At 39.3% G+C, this 22,370-nt stretch overlaps 1 protein-coding gene across 1 annotated transcript; it reads right to left on the reverse strand.

Moving 5' to 3' along the window:
- Positions 1 to 1,325: 1,325 nt before the first annotated feature.
- On the reverse strand, positions 1,326 to 22,112 carry LGMN (legumain). Its single transcript, XM_061463867.1, has 13 exons — positions 21,907 to 22,112; positions 14,093 to 14,190; positions 13,179 to 13,260; positions 12,575 to 12,660; positions 10,012 to 10,087; positions 9,477 to 9,539; positions 8,499 to 8,565; positions 6,552 to 6,670; positions 5,795 to 5,884; positions 4,868 to 5,065; positions 4,055 to 4,225; positions 2,889 to 2,956; positions 1,326 to 2,137 (listed from the first exon to the last, which is right to left on the reverse strand). Exons 1-13 carry the CDS (start codon positions 22,045 to 22,047, stop codon positions 2,098 to 2,100), a joined length of 1,299 nt encoding a protein of 432 aa, XP_061319851.1. The 5' UTR covers positions 22,048 to 22,112; the 3' UTR covers positions 1,326 to 2,097.
- Positions 22,113 to 22,370: the final 258 nt, after the last annotated feature.

The raw sequence follows: 22,370 nt of genomic DNA on the forward strand, positions 1-22,370 counted from the left end.
CCAGTTCCAACCCTCCTGCCATGGGCAGGGACACCTTCCACTAAACCAGGTTGCTCAAAGCCCTGGCCAGCCTGGCCTTGGATGTGTGCTAGCAGCTTCCTGTTCATCTGATAATTACTTTTTTGAAGCCTACTTACAATGGCTGGAGACTCTTGAAGTGAGGTTATGTGTGAAGAACCTGGAGGACTTTATGGTTTTGGGTTTTTTTTTTCCTCCCCTCTGCATTCTAGATATGAAAATCCAAAAGACCAAAAGCCTCTTCTAAATACTTGAAAGAAAATGGGCATTTCTGGAGGGTGGAGAAAATTGTTAAAAGCTGTGAGGCAATGATGCCAAGTGCTTCAGAGGCAGCCTGGATTTCTAGGGCACAGAACAACTCTAAAAGCAGAGAAGTGTAGAACTTAGCAGATTTAATGTATACATTCAAACAGGGCAGTGAAGAAGACATTCCTGTTCTTTCCACATGACTGGGGGCTCTTGGTTGCACTATTTTATGACTGAAGCCAGACTGCCTAAAAGCTGTTCCGTGTGGCCAACCCTCCCTCCTGCCATCAGGGAAACACATGCAACACATTCAGGCAGTCAGGAGTTTCATACTCGCTTTAGACTTCTGCTTAAAAAAAAACAACCAGCTTTACACCTGAAAAGAAACAAGAAGCAACCCAAAACCAGCACATACCTGAATCTTCAACAAACCCCAAGGTGCAAACTTTCATTTCTTAATTCAGTAAAGCCTAGGTCCACCTACTTTCACCTTTTGCCATCCACCTACTTTCACCTTTTGCCATCCATCTTGATACAGCTGTGTTCTAGGCTTTCTCTCCTTCACTCACCACACAGCTGAAAGTGCTAATGTCCCTGGCTTTATCTGGCTCTTCTTTATATAGAAGTAGCTTCACTTACATCCCCTATAACCCCTGTTCTCTGAGCAGAGCTAGCCAGAACTCTCTCTCTCTTGAGGATGCTGGTTTAGTTTTTAATTATGCTTTGTACTTTTCCCATGGAGAGGTAATTTTGCACATAACATATTCTGGAAAGAGCCCTGAAGTATTTTTTATATCCTATCTCCACATGTAAAAAGGCATGGACAACCTGAAACTCCTTTGAGTCACCTCATAGCCTATAATCTTCTCCATTTCTCATTTTCTCAGTCACCTCTAAGGAATGGTTACCTTCAAATGTGACTTTAGGCTTTTGATACTTTTGTTGTTGTTGATTTTGGGTTGAGGTTTGATTTGTTGGGGGATTTTGGGGTTGATTTTCTTTTTTTGAGATGACCTGCCTTATAAAAGGCTTACAAGGGACAGAATTTTAATGCAATATCATAAAATTAATTAGGTCTCATTTATTTTCAAGACACAAGATGTCTAACACTGTATTGCCCTGTAAGTTGATGACATTGTCAACTTCATTTTTATTCACAGGCAGTTCCCATACTCTGTGACTTCCCACAGGTTTGCATGTATATACATTTAATTATAATATACAGTTGCTAAATTTACAGCATTAGGTATTTGTGTTTTTCTTTGGGAAACAGTGCTTTCTACCCACAAAGCCTTTCACTGTTCACAGTTTAACTGTGCTGTTCACATCCAGTAGTTCCCAAAAGCAACTAATTTCTTTAAACTCTTAAGAAGTTAAAGCTTAAAGAATAAGCTTTGGTTTCTTCATTCTTTACCAGTCTGCAAATTAGTCACCGCAATAGAATTCATTAACATTTCTTAAAAAGCTTATAGTTAGCAATAGTATAAAACAAAAATAAAATCCTGAATTAACAGCAATGTTTAAATTTAGCACAGATTTAACAGTCTCTGATAGGTGGCCTGTAGTGTTCATCCAGAGATTCTGAAGAGCATTGTATTTGAAGCAAATCGTCCATTTGAAAGTTCCAGGTGGTCTGTCAAGCCAGCAGGCTGGCAGCAGCTGGGGACGCAGAGGAGGGCACATGTATTGCTCACGGTCAGGTACTTCAGCTCCCAGCACAGTTCCAGTACAGTGGTTGACTCTTTCATGTTGCATGCATGTAAAGTCTGGATTGTTACAGTTACGAGACGTTATCACTTGTACTAAGGGTTATATTAGGGACTGCTGTTTCCATTAATACCCAAGGCACACTTTATCCATGGCCAGGCATATTCTGCAATAGAGAACAATAATGATAAGAAACTTTTTAGGTCCTGTGCTCTCAAACCTCCCAAACTGACTGGAGCAGGATGCCACCAGGAGTGGGGGCAGCAGTTCTCCACCTTCTGGGTTGCATCTGAACGCTGACTAAATTACAAGTCTGCCCTCCCCTTCCCTATTCCTCTGCTTTCCTGTCAAGTTTCTTCCTCTCACGTGACTCACAAGCTAGGATCTCATTCTCTGCTACAAACTCCCAAGACAGAATTCCACCACCCCTCAGCTCTCACCTCCAGACCATTATTTTCCCTGCTTTCCTAACACAGGTTCATAAATGCGGGCCCTTTCCTCAACAGAAAGGAGCAATGCTGTGATCTGTTTAGCCAGCAGCTGAGGGGGCAGTAGAGAAAATAAGCAGGACCCAACCTTGCCTCTGGGTAAGATCATACAAGAGTTACAGGGCAACACCCTTGCACCAGTTGTGCTATTTTGTTATGCGGTACACTGGGATCCTCTGACTGGCTGTCACTTCCCCGAGGGTCTTCAACAAGGAAATTAAAGGGTTACTGGGGAAACGGATCATTATGAGTGGGAGAGAACTACAAATAATATGTTGTCCAAAATAAGTACTCATAACTTTAGAGGGAGAACTTTGACTAAATGGTCAACAGAGCAGAACACTTTTAGCATTAACCTTCTTCTGCCTATTAGCTTCTGCTTTTTTAGCCATAGATAAAACCACACAGTGTATCTGGAAGCCTCCTTACCTGTCAATGGGGTATCCTCCTTCACAAAGGTTGACCAAGGCATACAGCTGTCTCAGTGCATACTCATACTGAAATAAACAAATACCGGTAATCATTTCAGTGACAAACAGCAGGTATTGTTTCTCCAAAAGAAATCGTGGAAGTGATTATTAATATTCAAGATGTTTAATTGCCTATATAGCACTAGGCTAAATGGATCTTTCTTCTGTTCACTTTGCTCTTTGAACTTCATTAGGTAAAGGCTACACACTGGTCCCTCAGGCAAGGCTCACCCATCTAACCAATTTCATTCAAAAACCCCTCACATAAACAACAACAATAATAAAAAACCCAACCCCAAATAAAAAAAAAACAAAACAAACCAAACAAAGCTAAGGGGGAACTAAAATTTTAGAGCAATGAAGCTGCCTAACAGCCTGGTTAATTAGAAGGTCCAACTGAAGGACTGCTTTTCATCTGTACACAGTACTTGGATCTTGGCCAACTGCCAGGTGATCCCACAGCTTTCTGCTAAAATCAATTAATTTGCTGTTGACTCATTTTATCACATGCCACTGCCCACTTGGGTTATCTTGCCTGACATCAGGACTGGGTTTTCTGGAATAGGAACTGACTTCTCATTCTTGTCTAAACAGTGCTCAGCACAACAGGATTTGACCTTCAGTTGGGATCCCGGGAAGAGCAGACAGTAATAAAACCCCTAAACTAAAAGGTGGCTCTCAGGAATTCAACAAGACCATGGAAGTAGCAGCTAGGCTATTGCAATGAACTATGCAAGCCACAATCATATACAGAAATCTAATATACTGGAATTAGGAATTCACAGTGGTGGTGCTCATGTTTCTGTTTTCCAGTAAAGATGCCTCAAGCAGACTTATCTAATACTGGGATTTCTGCAGAGGGAGTTGATGAGAGGACAGCACTCATTAGTAAAACTTAGGGATTATTTTGGGGTTTGTTATTAGTAATCTTCTTGCTTATCTACAGGTGTACTGGAAGTCGTTTCCTGTTTTCAAAAATATTACTTACCCTTTCTGCACAACTAAGCTGTATGACTGCCCCCAAGCTACCTTTTTAAATAAAAGCTGATTTTGCAGACATGCTAATAACTTCTGTGCTTGTTTTTACCAGAAGGTTTATTGGGTTACATCTAATACTTGACTTACCATGGCTAAGTGCCAGTTGAAGCAACGAGTTTTGAAGTGGTTCACTGCTGACTGGTAGCAGTCATAATTGCTGATGGTCAGTCTGTCTGACAGAATTTGCTTGGTCTCTTCTTCTGATCCTGTTACTAAGGTGATTATCTTTCGCATGGATTCTTGGATAAATTCTCTCACCTGCACATAAAACAATAAGAACCTAAACCATGTTTTTTCTAAACCTAATCTGAAGACTGAAATGTTTCTTTTCTTTAAACCTCCGTCAACTCCTGAGGAACCTGATTTTGCCATTTCTTTTTAGCACAGCTTTTTGAACCTTAAGACACAAATGAAAACTAGGGAGAGAGAAACCCAGACTCCTGGCTCCCAAAATCATACACTGTCTATCGTTCCAGCAGAAGACAGAAAACACCACCAAGAACAATACTGACTACCATTCTGCAAGAGCTATTTGATTTGGGAGACTTCAGTTCTACTGAAACAAGAATTTCTCTATTACCACCGAGTAAGTCCTCCCAGCAAGACTCCCTATGGATGCAGATGAGGAATTTCATGGCAATAAAAGCTGAAACTGAATTTTGCATTTGCTAACATTTTCCTAGATAATCACTACTGAACGTGCCTTGTGAACACATCCCTGAATTTTAAACGAAGAGTAAACCATCAGCCAGAGGTTACCAGTTTGAAAAGGGATTCTGCTGCAACTTGCAAAAACTCCAAATAATCCCATTGGCTGCAGGGGTGTTCCTTCCACTATTGCTTATGATGGAAACAAATCTGACCTGGTGTAGTTCAATTATTTTTTTTTTTGGTGCTTACCTCCAGGTGTGCTTTCATTTCTGCAGCAATCTTCTTAGCCTCATAAATGTCATTGGTAACCATCAGCTTTCGCTTCATGATTGCAAGAGGCACATCAGGACTAGGCGTTAGGTCATAGTGTTCCACAGATGGCAGAGAGATGGGAACAGCTTTCTTCCCCATGCCCTGAAACTGCATCACTTTCATGGAGGAGATGGTCTGAGGGTTAGAAAGTAAACAAATGGAAAATGTCAATCCCCTTCAGTGGGTAGCCTGTCCCTGCTTTGCCATGCAAACCTAACTCTCTAAACTTGCTATATTAGAGAAAATAAAGGAGATGATAGAGTTGTGTGCAGGTCTGCATGTCTTGGTTTTTTTTTATAAAAGGGCAAGGCTGCCAAGAATTTGGGAACTTTTATTTCCAAAACTCACTGTGGGAATAAAGATCCATCAGGTTCAGTAACGTGACTTTTTTTTTTAATTAACAAATATTTAATCTGTTGAATAATGGGACTACTATAAATGATGTATCACCTCTTAGCTCTTCCCATGTGAAGGATCAGTGTACTTATTAACATTTCATTAATATTCATAATATGGCTGGAAGTGACAAATACCCTTCTTATACTTGTCTGAAGTGTTACATCTCTGGAGGAGCTTGGAAGACAACTCACATCCTGACTCCCTAGATTAAAACACAATACCAGGCTGTACTTCTTTTAGCATCATCTCTTAAATGCTCAGTGGTCTTCTGAGATGAACAGTTTCATTTTCCAAATCAAACCTGCCAATTTACAGCAGAGCTTTGGGGAGCGGTGGGTGTGTGTGTTGTTTTGGGGTTTTATTTGTTTTGTTTGGGGTTTTGGGGGGTTTTTGTTAAGGTGTAAAAGTATAGAGCACGAAAGATTTTAAGATATATCTGACCAAGAAGCCCACTCCTATACATACTCTGTTTCCATACTGCATCACATGGCTGGTGTTGGTTCGTTTCTTCACCAGCTGAAACTGCTTGTGGAGTGTTTCTTTTCTTAGATCCTCCTGTATGAAGAAAATTCCATGTGGTCACAGATACTTAAATTCAGCTATTCTAAAAATGCAAGGAAACCTGGAAAGGGTCTTAGCTGTCAGTACGTAAAGGAGGTATAGTGCAAGAGCTACACAACCTTTGAAAGACATAAAAGTAAATATTGAAACAAAGATTTGACAGCATATTCTCAAATTGCTTTTAATGATCTCCTCATCTCCCAGCAAATGGGCAAGAAGGGAATGGGCTAGCATACAAATCCCAGATTTGTTTCACTAATACTGTTTCCTATTATGCTAACAAATGAGTTAGCCACAGTTCACTAAGGATCCCTGAAGCAGAGGAAGAACCTACTGAAGTACCCAACTTGTTTAACAAATTTGCTCAGAAAAGCAAATCCAGATTATTGAATTATTAGAAGCTAGACAGTTTCTAATCTTAGAAATAACAAAAGAAGACAATGTTTCCAAAAGTTAGTTTCAGAAAGAAATTTAGTGACCCAAACAAATAAAGATTATAGATGGTTCTGAATAGTAGATAAATACTTTTACCAAATCAATCTGTTGATTTCAGTCTCACATAAAAACAAGCATTTTCACAAATCCTGTAAAGGAGCTATTTTTAAAAAGCCAAGTAATTTTTCATGCATGGAAATGCAGAAACCCCATCTAAGTAACGTACCATATCTGAATCTTCCATCCAATTCACACTGTACCAGTCCCCAAGATAAGTCTGCCTTTCATCATCATAGTAACATGCATACGATGACTCTCTGGGATTGGCAGCTGTTGTGGCATAAACTGTAAGACAAATAGAAAGTAATTTTTTTTAACCCCCTCCATATGATTTAGTACTGAGCTGCACATGATATATTTGTCTAAGTATTTTGGTTTTCAATCACTTCCTTCTAAATAGCAGGAAGGAAAGAAACCTGCTAATCATTCTGTTCAGTCGACCTCAGTGCTGTTAGAATACTTTCAGAATACTGTTAAGAGAGCTCCTTTCCTTGCTGCCAAATGTGTGGTCTGGGATGTTTAAAGAAGAATATACACTTCTATGGAGAAAATCTACTGTTGAAGAACTGCCTGAGAATACCTGTGCACTGACAACATCTATACGTTCATTTTCTTTAGCAATGATGCCTTTTCCCCAAACTTGAAGTAAACCCTCTAAATCATCTTTTCTTCTAGAAAACCATAGAAAGGTTTGGGTTGGAAGGGACCTTAAAGCTCATCCAGTTCTAACACCACTGCCATGGGCAGGGACATCCCCCAGTTGCTCAAAGTCCCATCCAACCTGGCCTTGAACCCCAGGGATGAGGCAGCCACAACTTCTCTGGGTAACCTGTGCCAGTGCCTCATCACCCCTGAAATGCCATCTTCTATAACACCCTACACTGAGAGAAAAGCAAAACAGGCCTCTAGAACATCTGCCCCAAGCACAGTGTTCCAGTAAGTCATCTCTTATATATACATATACACAATGCCTGTAAACACATCTTACAGGCATTAAGACAAAACCTATTTTGGCTTTTTACCAAAGTCAACTCATAGCATACTTGTGTAACTTCATGAAAGTTCCAAGTTTCAAACTGAGAAAGTGTTAGGTATGCTTTTATAGAGCTATAGTGTTGCTTCTACTCAGAATGTACCTAAAGTTCAAAAGCCAAAAAACGTCTTAAATCTTGTCCATGTAGCAAGTGCTCCTCTTAGCACCCTTTAAAATGTTTACCAAGTAACCTGTTAAGCTTTGTACTTTGCTACTGAAAGCTGCCAAAGACAGCTTCCTACTATAAATTATCAATTTTCTGCCTTTGTAAGTCCATGGCAGAGATGGTGGTGAAACCAGAGAGTCCTTGGACTGGAAATTCCGAACAGAACAAACTTTGAAGAATGCAGATTCTCTGAAGATTTATGTTGAACAATCATCAATATGAAACATTGTGTGAACTTTCTGTAAGCCTTTGACAGGGCTCTAAAAAATCTAGGTGGGTGCCAGGCAGCACACTCTAGGGCCAAAGAGACAGGAAGCCATGGATAGGCACATGGCTGGTCTTCCCTGCAGTCACAGCTTCAAACCTACAAGATAGCCAGATCATTCAAGTCTCCCTGCCATGGAGCAGGAGTCTGAAAAGGACTTCTTGTCTAACCAAGGCTGAGCTCCCAGCTCTGCAGCAGAGAGCTTAGAAACCCTGAAAAATCTGAGTTCCGTTTCCTGGGTTATTATGCAAATAAGTATAGCAAAATTGACTGGCCTGGTGTCTCCTGAGTACCTTTGCTACTCAATGAAACTGACAGCAGGAACTTCACACCCACTGTTAGCAGTGCTGAGGGAGGCTGAGAAAGGTCAGTATAACTTACTACCAGTTAAGGGCAACCCCATAGCTCCTGAAAACAAATGGTTTTTCAACTTCTCAGTTGCAAGAAAAAGCAAGCCCCAGGAGCGTTTGTAAGACTCCATTAATTCCTTAAAAGGAATTTCCCATAAATGGAAAATATTACTTTCTCTAATTCTTGTACTCTACTCTATTAAGACTTCTACTGCCTTGAACCTACCCTTGACATGGTATCTGTTTAGGTCTGTTACAAGTTGTGACATTTAACTCCAGTAAGTTAACTGATTGCTCACCATTGATATTATCAGCCAAATGATTCATCATAGATCCAGACTCACACGCTTCAATGTAAAACACCATCTGTAAGATAAACCAGAGTCCTTAAGAAATTCCATGAGGACATGGACAAAAGTCCTGCAATGCTTTTCAGTGGTAGCTAGATGGCCTGTACTGCCGTACCTGAAACAAGAGATATCCATAATGCTCTAAAATAAAACAAAAGTAAGTAGTTCAATTTTTCATTTTTGGGGAACTAAAGTATGTGGAAAGGGGAAACAATCACATTGAAAAGATGTCATTAATCTCTACAGAATCCACACAGAACTACTGACTAATGTACAAAGAACAAATCAAATAGACAGTCACTAAAGAGTGACACAACATACACAGACACAGCGTGCACAGTAATGCACCACTCCTGAATGTGGTATTGCTGGAACCAATGGCTATTTCTGTGTTCCTAAATACAGCCAGCCATAGTAGACAGATTACTGCAGAAAGTTGTTTAAAAAAAAGGCAAGCTGCTAAAATGTTTTAAATATTAATTTTTTTGCTTAAGACTACATGTGATGAAATAAATGCACATAATTTTCTAACAAGAGGTACAGTCTCTTAAGCTATATTAGTAACTGTATGAGAAACATGGTATATACAGGCTACCTGTAGTAACAGTGCAGCCTGAAGCAAAGTACAGGTACATATGAGAGTGTAGTAGTTACAGATGGTGTTTCTCCACCGTTGGTCAGAATATATACCTTTATCAGAAGGCAGTACACTACATCTCAACATCTATTGAAGATATCGAGTAAACTAAAAATGGAAAGAGAAAATTTGGATAGGATCAATACTTTCAAATACAAAATCCTAATCCAAATTCCACTGCACAGCAACAGCTTCCTCCTGTTTTAAATAACTCTCAAGATGAAGACAAATGTCTCTCTTCTGTGCCAGCTGCTCTTTTAATCTCACAATTTCTGATAATGCTTGTTTACCTTCTGGTATTTTTTGTGATGATACATGTACCAAATAGTCTTATTCAAGTCCTTCACGTGAAGCTGTAAAATAAGAAGCCTTGTATTAAAACCACTTATGTTCAAGAGATACACAATTCACTTAATAGGGATAAATACTAACTGTTGTGGATATGTATACTGTTTCCCATCAAATATATCTGGTGCTTTGCCCAAAATACAACATTCTCGTATCTACCCCTCCGAAAAAGGTAAGTAATGGTCCCACATGATAAGTATAGGGCACCAGAAAGTCGAGTCGTACCTGTGTGAAATAGTCTGCTTGGACCATCAAAGTCCAGTGAAATACTAAATGACATAATTTCACCCAAGGGCTTAAATTCAAACTGGAAAAAAACCAAACTGTGCTGATGAGAAGCATATTGCTCTTTTTCTGCCTCCCCCCTCAATACGGCAAAGCATCAAACATTCTTGTGTTTTACATTTATTAGTTACTATTTTAGTATGTCACTAAAAGGATGGTTCTTATGACAAAGAAATCTCCCAAAATACTTACATCATCATCAGGAAAAGCCAGAAGTCCTGGAGCTCCATGGTCAGTGAAATAAACAAACACATGATCCTTGGGACCACTGTAATGAAAAAATTGCAAACAAGTTTCTCCTAACCACTCCAACCTGATCTTCATCACAACAACTATCATCTGCTTCTCAATGCTAAGACATGTCAGTATTTGAAAACAATACAGCTGAAGCTGGTACTACCTTTTTCCTCTCAAAGCATACTACTTTGGGTGCTTATGAGAAGAGGTGAGTGTCTGCAAAAGGAATGAAAACAGGGGTATAAGCTAGTCCTTCAAGCATGGGGAATACAGCAATTACACTTTATGTTTCAAACTGTAAACTGATTGCTGGTAAGGCAAGGGCTGGCACATCAAGTATGGTGGGAGCACAATTGGTTTTTCACGTCTATCTGAAAAATCTGTTATACCGTAGCAGTCTGCTTAAAAAGGAATGTTTCTATCACTAAATTATACCGAGGCTCCAATTATAAAGAGATAAACCACAAAAACTTCTTTGTAAGATCCTTAGGTATGTTTATGTACTTCCTTGTTATCTGCATAGCCATACTTAGCCAAATCAGTGTCAGCCCGTATCTCCATGAAGAACTGATGTGTATACAATCTCACACATTAGGCTAGATTGGCATTTGCACTACGTCAGCTGAGCACTGCACGTTCACCAGCTTTGATTCCCCAACATCTGTGTAGTACACAGTTTGCCATAGATTTTTATTGCACTCTAAATCAAACAGATCACATTTGGGTGATGTTAAGGTCTTGCCCTAATAGCCAGATCTGCAAACGGATTTTGCTTTTAAACTGTATTCAGGGACAATTAAGTACAAAATATGTGAAAAGACTGGAAGGAGCCCCCAAGACCTCCTCTTTTCCTCTGCATCAGTGGTCCAGAAATCTGTATTTGCTTTTGCTCTTTCCTGACTGCAAAAAGGTACAACTGCAGCAGCTCAAGCATCTGCCTGGCTGATAACCTGCTGGTTACGGAACAAACTGGAAGACAATCGAGGGGCTTTCTCGGCAGAGGATAACTGAGTTCTTGTCCCACCAAATAGAAGAAGTCAAGCCACTTGGAAATTCACATAAGAGAGCCTAACAAAGAAAGGCTGGGTGCTATTTTTCTGGCTCCCACTCTTGACCCTAAGTCAAATACAAGAAAGCTGAAATGTAAATAACAAGGACTTTTATATGTGGGTTTAAGATGTCCTCCTGTGCAGCTGAAGAGTCCTTGGCCCCCTGTGTAGCCACTCCCTTATTTGACTTGCAACATGAAGCTTTCCCATGGGAGGTGTGTTTCTGAAGAAAAAATGCTTTATAGTCACTTCCGGGCTCATTCCAGCTACTACGAAAGGACAATCTCGTAAACATGCAGGCATTCATTAACTTTTTGTCTAGATGCCTTGCATATATCATTTTCTATTTCAGCTTTTCAAGATGAAGTTTAAAGAACTGAGAGCAATAGTTTATTTGACTGCTGTCCTGCTCCTTCTTCCCAGTGCCAGGGCAGGATTCTTCTGTTTCATTGCTTTGACTCTAAAATTAATCTGTCAGATGAAGATAGGCACTTAGACAATTTTTCTTAAACTATGTTAGTCCTTCCAAATGGTCAGATTTAAATTCTTTTACAGCAAATACCATACATAAAAAGTATACCATAATATAAACAGTACTGAGTCAGAAATAGAACACACTTTACAAAATAGGCATCATAATTTCATATCTCAAACTCTGCAGAAGCATGATAAGTAACTGACATCAGGTATCTTTCCAAGAGGTCTTCTAATTAGGCCCTCAAATATATTGCTTTTATTCTTGAATAACAGATCTTACGTTCTACTTAGCCAGTTGACAATTTATTATTGTTCATATATTAGAATACTGCCAAACTTACAATCATTTCTTTAACTTGATTTACAAATACCTTAGGCATTAATACATCCAAGGTTAATTGCTTATACTACCTTTTTAATCACAAAGACTTTTTTGTATTAAATATAAACTATAATTCCATTTCATTACATTCAGAGCCTCAATAACCTTACCTCTGCCACAAAGACCAAGGCTGCGATTAGACATGCAACTCTTTCAGCTGATGAGCTATTTAAGTTATCTTTGTCCCTCTGCCACAGACTGCTAAGTCTCACCACTTCAGGTGCCCAGTACAACTGTTTATGTACATTAAACGAAGTCTTAGCAAACCCCTAAAACAAAAACCTTAACAAAACTCTCTTTGAATAACCACTTTTGCAAAAGACAGCTGTCTAAATAACAAATACCTTAATACAGTTGATACTGTAATCCAGAGATTTTATACTGGACTCCATACAAGTTGAATATCAGCAGCTGCTTTTTGGTGTTTAAGAACAGTTTAAGATAGTTTAAGAAACAAGAACCACTGAATTTCTAACGTGAATGATCTGGAATTGCCTTTAATAGTATTGCTGGATTCTCAAGTTGCTCTAATTTACCCTATTCTTTTGTTGAAATCAGTGCCAATGTACAACTACACATGCAATTATTTTCCAAACTGAACTTCTCCTACCTTTTCAATACTTTTCCTGATCCCACCCCCTTCATTGCTTCTGCATCTCCTCTGAGAACAGCAAGGAAGTTCTTTGGAGTAACATCCTAAGGATTTAAGAGGATTAAAGTTAAATCTGATCATAAAACAACAACAAAATCTTCATCTAGAAAGATGGTTTCTGAAAATAAGAGTGCATGCGTGGATGGCAAGTTTAGCTGGCCATCCCTTTCAATCACTCATTACATAATGTACGAGCCATGATGACTCACTGAATCCTTAAATCACCAAGTTACTGGATTACTGTTCTGATTTAATGAAACAATTAGTCTTACACAGCTGTTCTTCAGAATGAGTTACAACATTTTTGAATGCAAGACCTTTCCTCCTTTTATTTCATGTTCCAGCACAAAAACACTGTAAAGGTTTACTTATATGACCACTGCTTCACTTCAAAGCATTTATTGTTTATATTCGTCTTATGAACACCAAATGTCATCCATACCATGCAGGCAAATAAGCTGGAGGCTTTATACTATGTGCATTTTGGAGTGTAAGCTACAGGCTGGAAGGATTTATTCAGAACACTGGCTAATGCTACACTTTCCCTGTGTTTTATTCTTACCTCCTTTGTGTAGTCCTTGGGCACTCCAGCATACACATCTGTGCCATTAGGCCTATTGATGACAATGCCTTTTGTAGGGTTTCTGAAAGTTGAACAGAACATAAATATGAATGACTAGCCATGTGCCATACAACAACCACATAACAACTAGGAAACCATTTAAACTGTTTTGACTGGCCAGCGTGCCTGGGAGAGAGTATGGATACCTGCACCATGTATCGTTAAGTGATCCCAGAATATAAACACCTTTTCACTTCGGCCAGTTACATATGCTTGCTTCATGTGTCCTTACCCTCAGAGTACTTCATGTTTCCCACCTTAGATCATGCTGACTACTTTAAAACGTAGGCAGGTGGTCTCTTATACTATCATCTCTCTTTCAGTGTTCCCTTAAGTCCCCTTTACTCTTTGCTCCCAGTACGGCTGTGCATATGAAGTCCACTGATTTTTCTGCTGAAGCCGTTTCAGAATTACAAGCTGTATCACTGAACTATTTCATATTGACAGCAGTGATACGCTCTAGGCAGTCATCAAGAATGAGACATGTACACTGCTGAATGTACATTCTGGGGATTAAACTGATATAACATCCTTTCAAAAAGTCTTTCAAGTCATACACAGAGCTCCTGTACACTGTTACACCTGGGAGTTAAGGTCACTTAGTGTCATAACAATGAAGCTCTGCAGTCCTCAGTGCCACAATTGATGCTGAGTTGTGGAAGTAAGGCTTAGGAAGCTCAGGAGCACATTTCAAAAGAGAATTATTGTGCTCAAGGATAAAGTATCTCCTTGTGCATCACAAGCGGTTTTAAAGGCTTTTCTTAAAAAACTACTAAAAACTGAAAACACATTGGTGACTATGGTGTGCTTCTAGTAACCATATAGCTTGTGACCAGTGCACATTCATCACTTACTCATCATTATCAGCAATATCATCATACATCATGACAATGATCTGCTCATCTGGAATTCCATTTCGGTGTACAATCTGGTATGCATGGCACACGTCTGCCTGGAATTAAGCAAATTTTCATTATTAGCTTTAACAGAGATTAAAGACCAAAAGAAAAATAATTTTGCAGGTCTAAGAGCAGGCACTTGTCCAAAAGTAACCAATCGCATTCAAACACAAGATATTCAGTGTTGCTAGAGGGGTGAAATGCACAACTTAAACCAAAACTCGATGTCTTTCCCTAACTAGGAGTAGACGCATTAATTGATTAAAATCTCTCCCTTATTTACATATTTTGGTTTCTCATTTAAATCAAAACCAGAAGTTACTTCAGACTTGGTACAGATGACAACATTTAACAAAAGGTTCTCAGCAGTGTTCTGTGAGAAAATCTAAATGAAACCCTTCTGCATTGCCAGACAAATCCAAAATATGCCAAGAAGCAGAAGTAAAGAGTTGGAGTTCCACCAATTTCAATTAGCTCTGCACCAAGCCTGCATGACTAAGCAGCAAAGACTATCACTGGCTCAATCAAGTGTGGTTTACCAATCTATCTCTGCAAAGATTTTATTAAATTTTGTTTTACTAGATGAGAATTTTGATAAAGGAAGATTTCCTTTTTACTTATGTATTTCTTGTACAGTAACAACTGAAGCAGCTTTGTGGCAAGAAAACAGAATTCAGTGGAAAACAGAATTGCAGAATTCAGGCTTTTTTCCTGACTCATACAGGATACGAATAAGCAGATTTTCTTTACAAAACCATCTTCCTATAACGCGGAAATAACAATAGTCATCAAAATGATATTATAGTAAATGCAAGTCTCTCTCAGAATGCTAAATTCTTAGTAACCCCAGCCCAAATAATTAACTTTAGAATTGCAGTCTGTGAACGACCTAATAGGATATTAACAATTATTCCTAACCTGGAGAACAACAACCTACCACATGCTAGAAAAAGCTGTGCAGATTTAATAGAGGAAATCTCATCTAACAAAGGCACTCCAAATGCAAGCAAGAACCAAGCTTTAAAGCTTACTTCTGTTGAACTAATCGAATTTCCTTTTTCATAAACCAAACTGAAGTGGTTTAAGTGGACCTACGTTAAGTTCAGATGACTTAGAAGTATTAGTGATTTTGACTGGAAAGGACACTGTAAAATCCTGTCACTTTATAATCCTTGGTTTTCAAAGTACAGTTGAAGCTGAGAAAAGAGAGTAGTAGTGCAAGATTCTGGGAAGGGTGAGGCACATTCAATACTAATGAATTCTCCCATAGCAAAATCTCTCCACATGACTAACCCTGAATGCTAAACTGTCCTTACTAAAGCAGTTCCACCTCCTACTATGCAGGTCAGCCTATGTTCTCTTTCACCCACCTCAGACAATCTCCACCATTTATAGTTCTGCATTTCCTTGTATAACATTATACTGTCTGCTGCCTCAACAAGTCAAAAGGTAGAGGTTAAACAGAGATATAAAGGCACGACCTATAATGTGAAACAGCAGTGTGCAGGTTTGACTAAACATGTATTTCATTTTCACGAGCAACCCAAGCAGAAGAAAACAATAATCAGGGCTTCTCTGCACTGGTTAGTGAGTAAATCATAGATCCCCTCTCACTCTCAAGATATAATACACTTCTGTTATGCTGACAGAACCAGTTATAGGCTGGCAACACACAGAAATGCTTAGACATACTATCATGATATTATATTAACATATTCAAGCAGCAAGTGTCTGTGCTCCCACAGCCAGTAGGAACTTCAGAGGTGTTTTTAATCAATACCACAGTACCCAAAATCAGTCACACTTTGTAAATGTTTTTTTTTTGTCTCTCTTTCCTTGTGATTCACTGACTGTTTGCTCACTATGTCCTGTCTTTGTAAAGTCAACACTGGTGATAAATTTAAATGGGTTAAATTCCCTAGTGTGGCATCAACATAACAACTTCCCTCAACTTTAACTTACGCTTCAAGGATTGCCTCAACCTTTTGCTAAGGGACCTGTACCTGCTGGTAGCATACTGATACCACCACATAAGCTAGAACAGCAAAACCATGTTTTGTTGCTAAAGTAGGACAGTTCTGAGTAAACAATTGGGGGGTTTTGCATAGAATTAGCTGACCTGACTAGCCACCTTTGATGTCAATCATATGCTCCTCCTGTCCCTTTCATACACGTTAAAATAAACAACCCACCTCTATAAAGCCAGAATACAGTCTGCGGCTAGAGCAGGGAGGCGTATGTGAACCTAGAGTACTTGCTGTTGATTTGGAACTGCCTCTCAAACACTGCTGAAACCACACTAAAAGAGACAGCTAATACTGTTCTAGATCTCTTATTGGTATTACTGCTGGTGGTTTAGTAAGTGAAATGGATGCTATGAATATTTACTGGATAAATTGTCACTAAATGCAAATCACGCTTTGCGGCCATGATTTGGTGTGGGTAGCAGCTGCCCTGCATAGAATAGAGGAGAAGATGTACCTGTACACCTGCTACTGCACAACTGACCTCACGTGCCAGCTCCAAAATGCACTCTGTTAATGGCATGGTTCAGAGCTTTCATCCCCAGGTTAGCCTCAACCTGTTGCTACATCAGCAAATTTCTATGGAAGGTTTATAGTTAAATCTGCATAAATACATAAACGCCTATATTTTGAAAGCATGAGGATCAAAGGGGGAATTTACCTTGTCTCCTGGAGTGGGCATTTTGTTTCCCAAAATGTACATTTGGGACAAAGTCTGAAAAGGGGAAGAAGAAAAAAAAAAAGTAGACTGCTTGGAGGGGTGGGGGAGGTGGGAAGCTGGAAAAATGCATTTGTTTCATGACACATTCAAGCATAAATAGTTCCTGAAGGGAAAAGCTTGGACTTCTGTGAAATTGGTTACTTCTGGTCTTATGACTGCTAGATTCATGGCCAAAAGGTATGTGTAATGAAGTGTCAGCTTAATTGAAAAGTGGCACTGTTCCCATTACAGGTACACTGAAATTCCATGGCCCTAAAAAGAATGAACTGTAATATATATATAGTAGAATGTCTGAAGTGCCAGCCATGTTTCATTCCTCTGCTTAGACATACATCAGCCAAAGCAGTAACTATAATTTAGAACTTAAGGAAGGTTTTCCCATAGCTTCAGTCACAATTTTGTAAACACAATGAGGAAATGTTAGTGAAGTCAAGTACCCAAGGGACCCTTAATGTCTGTTACCTGCAAGATTGGAGAATTTAGGACTATCCTGGAATAAGATACTACTTTGGCAGGTAGTGTCCAAAACCCTGAATAAACAGAGTCCCTGACTCATAATGCTCAGTAAGACTAAAAGCAACAACTGAAAACACACCCACATATGCAAATTCAAATGTTTTTATTTTCAGCATTTTAATTTTGCCAGACTTTTTCAGCTATTTTTCTCCTCAAGTGTGTTCTCCACCTTTAGTAAGGCTGTGTTTCACATCCAGCTCTCCCACTGTGTGTTTTGCAGTATCCAGGAAGTATTGGTCTGTCTCTCCCTGATCTGTTTGTGAAGACAGCTTTAGGTTTGAGTTAGCTGACACAATTACCTCCAAGGACAGGCAGAAGTATACATGAAATTCTACTTCGCTTAAGGAGAACTAGTTTGTTGACTCAGTCTTTAAATCTACCAGTAAGCATTTAGTGCTATATTTGCTCATGTATGCTGCTAAGCTTTCCAGAGATCTATCATCTAGCTCTTCATACTAGAGAGCCAAGTCACTTTTCCAGGGAATGGTGGGAGTACTCTTTCTCATATGCATTATGAGTGCTTAGCTGCATTTAGGGCATAGCAGCCAGTCTGATAATAAAAAGGCTGCTACAGAGAACTCAGCGTAACTACTGAAGAGCAGAGAAATGCACATCAATAGTCCTTCCACTATTGATGCCCAAGCAACTCTAATCAAACCAACTAAGATACGTATAAAAACAACAAAGAACTGAGATCGTGTAGTGCATAAGGCACTACACAAGCTAGCTTTGCAATGACAGTAAGCCTACCACATTGGGCTGTATACTATTCAGAACACTTCAAATTTATTTCCGGGACTTGATGAGATAAACGTGTAAGACAAGTTTAGATCATCCTGATTAGGAAACCGTCACAGTTCCACCATTACAGAGGAAACAAGTGCCTGCAAGTTGCGAGTCTCATTCGCAGATAAGCGCAAATGGTGGTTTTTTCCTGATCTTGTCTACATTTGAGGTTTGCATCACTCATACTGGATCCTGACCACTGACAGCTGAATTACGAGCCTTAGAAGCAATTTCAGATTCCTTGAGGTTACAGGTGCAAACTTGGAGTTTCCAGGGTCTGCATATTCTTTACAAATTTACTGTTCATACAGTACATACAATGATGGGCTGCTTTTCCCACAATTTTTCATATATGAAATTGGAGAAATTTTTGAAGGTATAAACTTCTCCTTTCATGGCTGTTTAGTCCAATGGACATGTATTCCCACCAGGTAACTACTGCAGAAGGCAAAAGGGGTTTTTTTGATTGCGTCATGTGCAGACAGCATGCAAAACAACTGGAGTTCACAAAATATAACTGTAATACAAACATACATCATTTATTAACTATACCCTTAATAGCTGAACTGAGTCTCCTGAGGTCTCAAGTTGCAATGGGATGAGTGCTTAGTTGCATGTAGAGAATAGCAACCACTCCAGTAATAAAAAAAAGTCGCATTGAGTAACTACTTACAGGAACATTCACATCTACAAATCCACTTGTACACAGGCTAGGTCAGAGGAATTCTGAGGACAAAAGATGATGGCAGAAGGAAAGTGAATTGGAGTCAAAACATTTTTTTCTGCCGTTTCTCCCTTGGAAGGCAAAGAATTAACAAATCTGCAATCCTGGAGCCCTGCTCTGCTTTCTGAGAGTACAGGTATTATTCTACTGAAAACTAACAAGCATTTCTGCATGTGTTCACTATGGAATTACTTCCTTAATGGACAAAGCACAGAACTGGAAGTCCAAGTCCTGTTCCTGGTTCCACTGCAAGTGACTTGAGCAGGTAATTTTTACAGTTCTTTTGCTCCCACCGGTGGAAGGTGGGGAGCACTAACACACACAAAGACATGGGGATCAGTCTGCATAATGTTTCCAAGAAACCTGTTATAACTCCCAAGATTTCTGTAGTACCTTTCCTCCTCTGTATAACTCTCCTAAAAATCTATGGTTCAGCTGGTTTTGCTGGGAACAAATTTCCCCAATTTTTTGATACCCAAGGCACCCATCTCTGGGTTACACTTCATGGCACACACCCCATGGACTTTCCACAACTATTTGCTGGGTCTGCCCTCGCACTACAGGTGCTCACTCCTGCCAGGCCCTTAAGGTTGGCCACGAAAGGCCACTAGGCAAGACAACACAGGCTGCTGATACACTGGTGTCTTCTGTGACTTGATTCTTTTCATAACAAGTTAGAGGCACAGTATCTTGCCTAAGAGAGGTAAGCAAGAGCTAAGCCCCATTCTGAAGGATCTGTCACACAGACTCCCTTGAATTATGACACTGGTTTCATAACTTTGGTGAGACTATTAGTGGTGTTCCAATTCTCCTTCTTCCCCAAATGCTAATACTGTACCTAAAGCAAGCGGCAGAGGTTAAAACAGAGAAATTTCTAGGATTGAAATTCTGAACAATCTGACATTGCAGATATTTTGCACTGTTTGGAGATGTTATCTCCAAAATAAAAGTGTTTAAAAAAAAAATAATAATCCATTCTCGATTTTCTAACCTTGAAAAGTATTTACTTAATAACTCTGCAAAGCATGATCACATTCAGAAGTTAATTTGCTTCTGTGAAACTGGCATGTTTAAAACACTTACTGTTGAACACAAATATGCAAGTGTGCGTTCTGTGTTCTTCATAACTTTATACCTGACAGATATACTTGCCATTGAAGGTTTACTGACAGAAAGGTTAAAAAAGCTTTATTCTTGGGTAACTGCAGAAGAGGCATTTTCATGAGCCACAGCTTCAAAAATGTAGTTTTATTTAAAGACTTAATGTTATGGAATTAACTCCTCCTAAAGTGGAAGGGAGCCAGCAAGACTGGTTATACAGCAACAGCCAGAGCACAACTCATTAATTATGTATTTAGACACCACAGAGCAGGCAGTGATTGAGTACAACTCAAAACAACTAGTATTTCTATAATTGTTTTCCAATTTAAACTTAAAAAATATCTGTTTGTTTTGTTTTTTTAAGATTTAATTTGAAATAGGAATAGTTTATACTAGAGCTATGATATTCCAACTACATCAGGTTATATATCTATAATGCAAGGAGCTGGCAAAATCTCTAAAACAAGTTTGTCAAGGTGCTGAGCTAGCATTTGCCAATAACAGGTTCTTCTCCAGATGCAGCAAGGCTGTCAGCCTGGTTCATTTAGTTCTAAGCTCATCACCGCACCAGAAGTTACAAATGTGGGCTGAGAGGGAGAAAAATGTAAACATAAAATGCAGTGTGCCCAACACATGAAGGCTCATTTCTTCCACAACCAACACAAATAGAGAGGATGAAGCCTCTCTAGATTTTAGAGGCAGTTACATCAAAAATAATAAATATTTTTAAAGTTTCAGTGTTCAGCAAATCAGCTGTACCCAATGCATTTAATAGAGTTTAACTTTTAAAATGCTGGTTGTGTACACTGGTGTTTCAATCCCTGTTCAAGTTCACCTTAACCAACAAGAGCTGAGTAACTATTTCCTAACATTTAGAAATATGCAAATGTATACATAAACCAGAAGTAAATGGACCCTGTTCTCCAAGAAAGCAAGAGGTAGTTCCAAGTTTAGAGCAAAGACTGCATTTAAGTGTAATTAATCTGTTTAAGGGATGGTCCAAGAATTCCCCAAAGGGAAAAAAACTGCTGTAGTTTCCTGGCTGCTGATTGAACTTAATCAGAGTTAAGTCACTTGGGTTTAATCCTGTGCATGCTGACACTCACACTCAGACCACTATTTTACAACACACTGGCTTTGACAGCAGCGTCAAGCTCAGGAGTTCCTGTTCACTTTTCTTCTCTTTCTGTCATTCACTCTGATCCCTGCACCTTGGTGCATCGTATCTTTCTTGTGCCAACACAACGCTGAAGCCATGCTGTCAAATACAGTAAGCAAACTGATTCAAATTAAAAAGAGCACCCTCCTGCATGTCCTCCACCCCACAAAAACATACTGTGCACTTGCAGCCTTCGCAGATTTTTTTTAACTGGACAGGAGGAATATAAGGAACATAAGAGAAAAACAAATGGAAGGAAACATGCATGTGTTTCAAAAATAAGGTTTAAATCTAGACATCATTTGTTCACCTGCAAGTTGGCATCGGATCCTCTAGACTACTACTAGAATATTTAACCTAAATGACACAGGATCCCTAGGATGCAGAAACATAGATGGAGAATATTGCTCCTCCTGCTGATGACAGCTTTTAAAAAGATGCAAGACTGGTCAAAGTTGTAAGCAAAAAAAAAAAAAAAAAAAAAGTCCAACACAAAAAGAAGCAGTGGAAGAGAAATCTTGGGCAAAAATAACAAGGATTATAACCAGGCTCTGAGCAAATCTCATTGCTGTGTGTTTTGAAAAGTTCACACATTTCTGGAAGCCTACAAGTAGAAGCACTTGCCCATATGACAGAAGGCCTGAGTTAGTTTAGGCAGCTGTTATCTCCCTGCAAGTCTCAGAGCAGGCATTTCCTGGAGTGTGGCCAGCATCAGCATGTGGGACTGGCAGTCCTTACCTGGTGTCGATAGTTGTACCAGCCATTCGAACCTGCAACAATCACCACCCAGTGCTTGCCTCCATCTTCAGGTTCTTCCATGGGGAACGTGCTGATGCCCAGTGCACAGCCCAGCAGCACAAGTGCTTTCAATATCAGCATCTTTATTTACTCCACAGATGGAAGAGGAAAAAAAAAAATCCCTAATGAAGAAGATTGAGAGAAGTAGATCAGAGGACACCTGTCAAAAATAAATGCAAAACAAACATTCACAGTAACATAGCTGCAAGCTTTTGTTGCTTGTGGGTTTTCTTTGAGTGTTACAGACCATTCAACCCACAGTACAATTTCTGGTCATGTCTTCCTTTAGTACCAAGTTGCTACTAGTTACAGAAGTTTTCTGTCAGCTATCAAATCTGACTGAAAGTGATTCTGAATAAGACAACCAAGTCTTTCAGCTCCCTCTGGTTGTTTTGTTCTATAAT

Source organism: Pezoporus flaviventris, unplaced genomic scaffold (assembly GCF_033815535.1).
Source record: "Pezoporus flaviventris isolate CSIRO_AGI_PZ_B2104156 unplaced genomic scaffold, CSIRO_AGI_Pfla_v1 ptg000036l, whole genome shotgun sequence".
In the NCBI taxonomy this organism is placed as follows: Eukaryota; Metazoa; Chordata; class Aves; order Psittaciformes; family Psittacidae; genus Pezoporus; species Pezoporus flaviventris.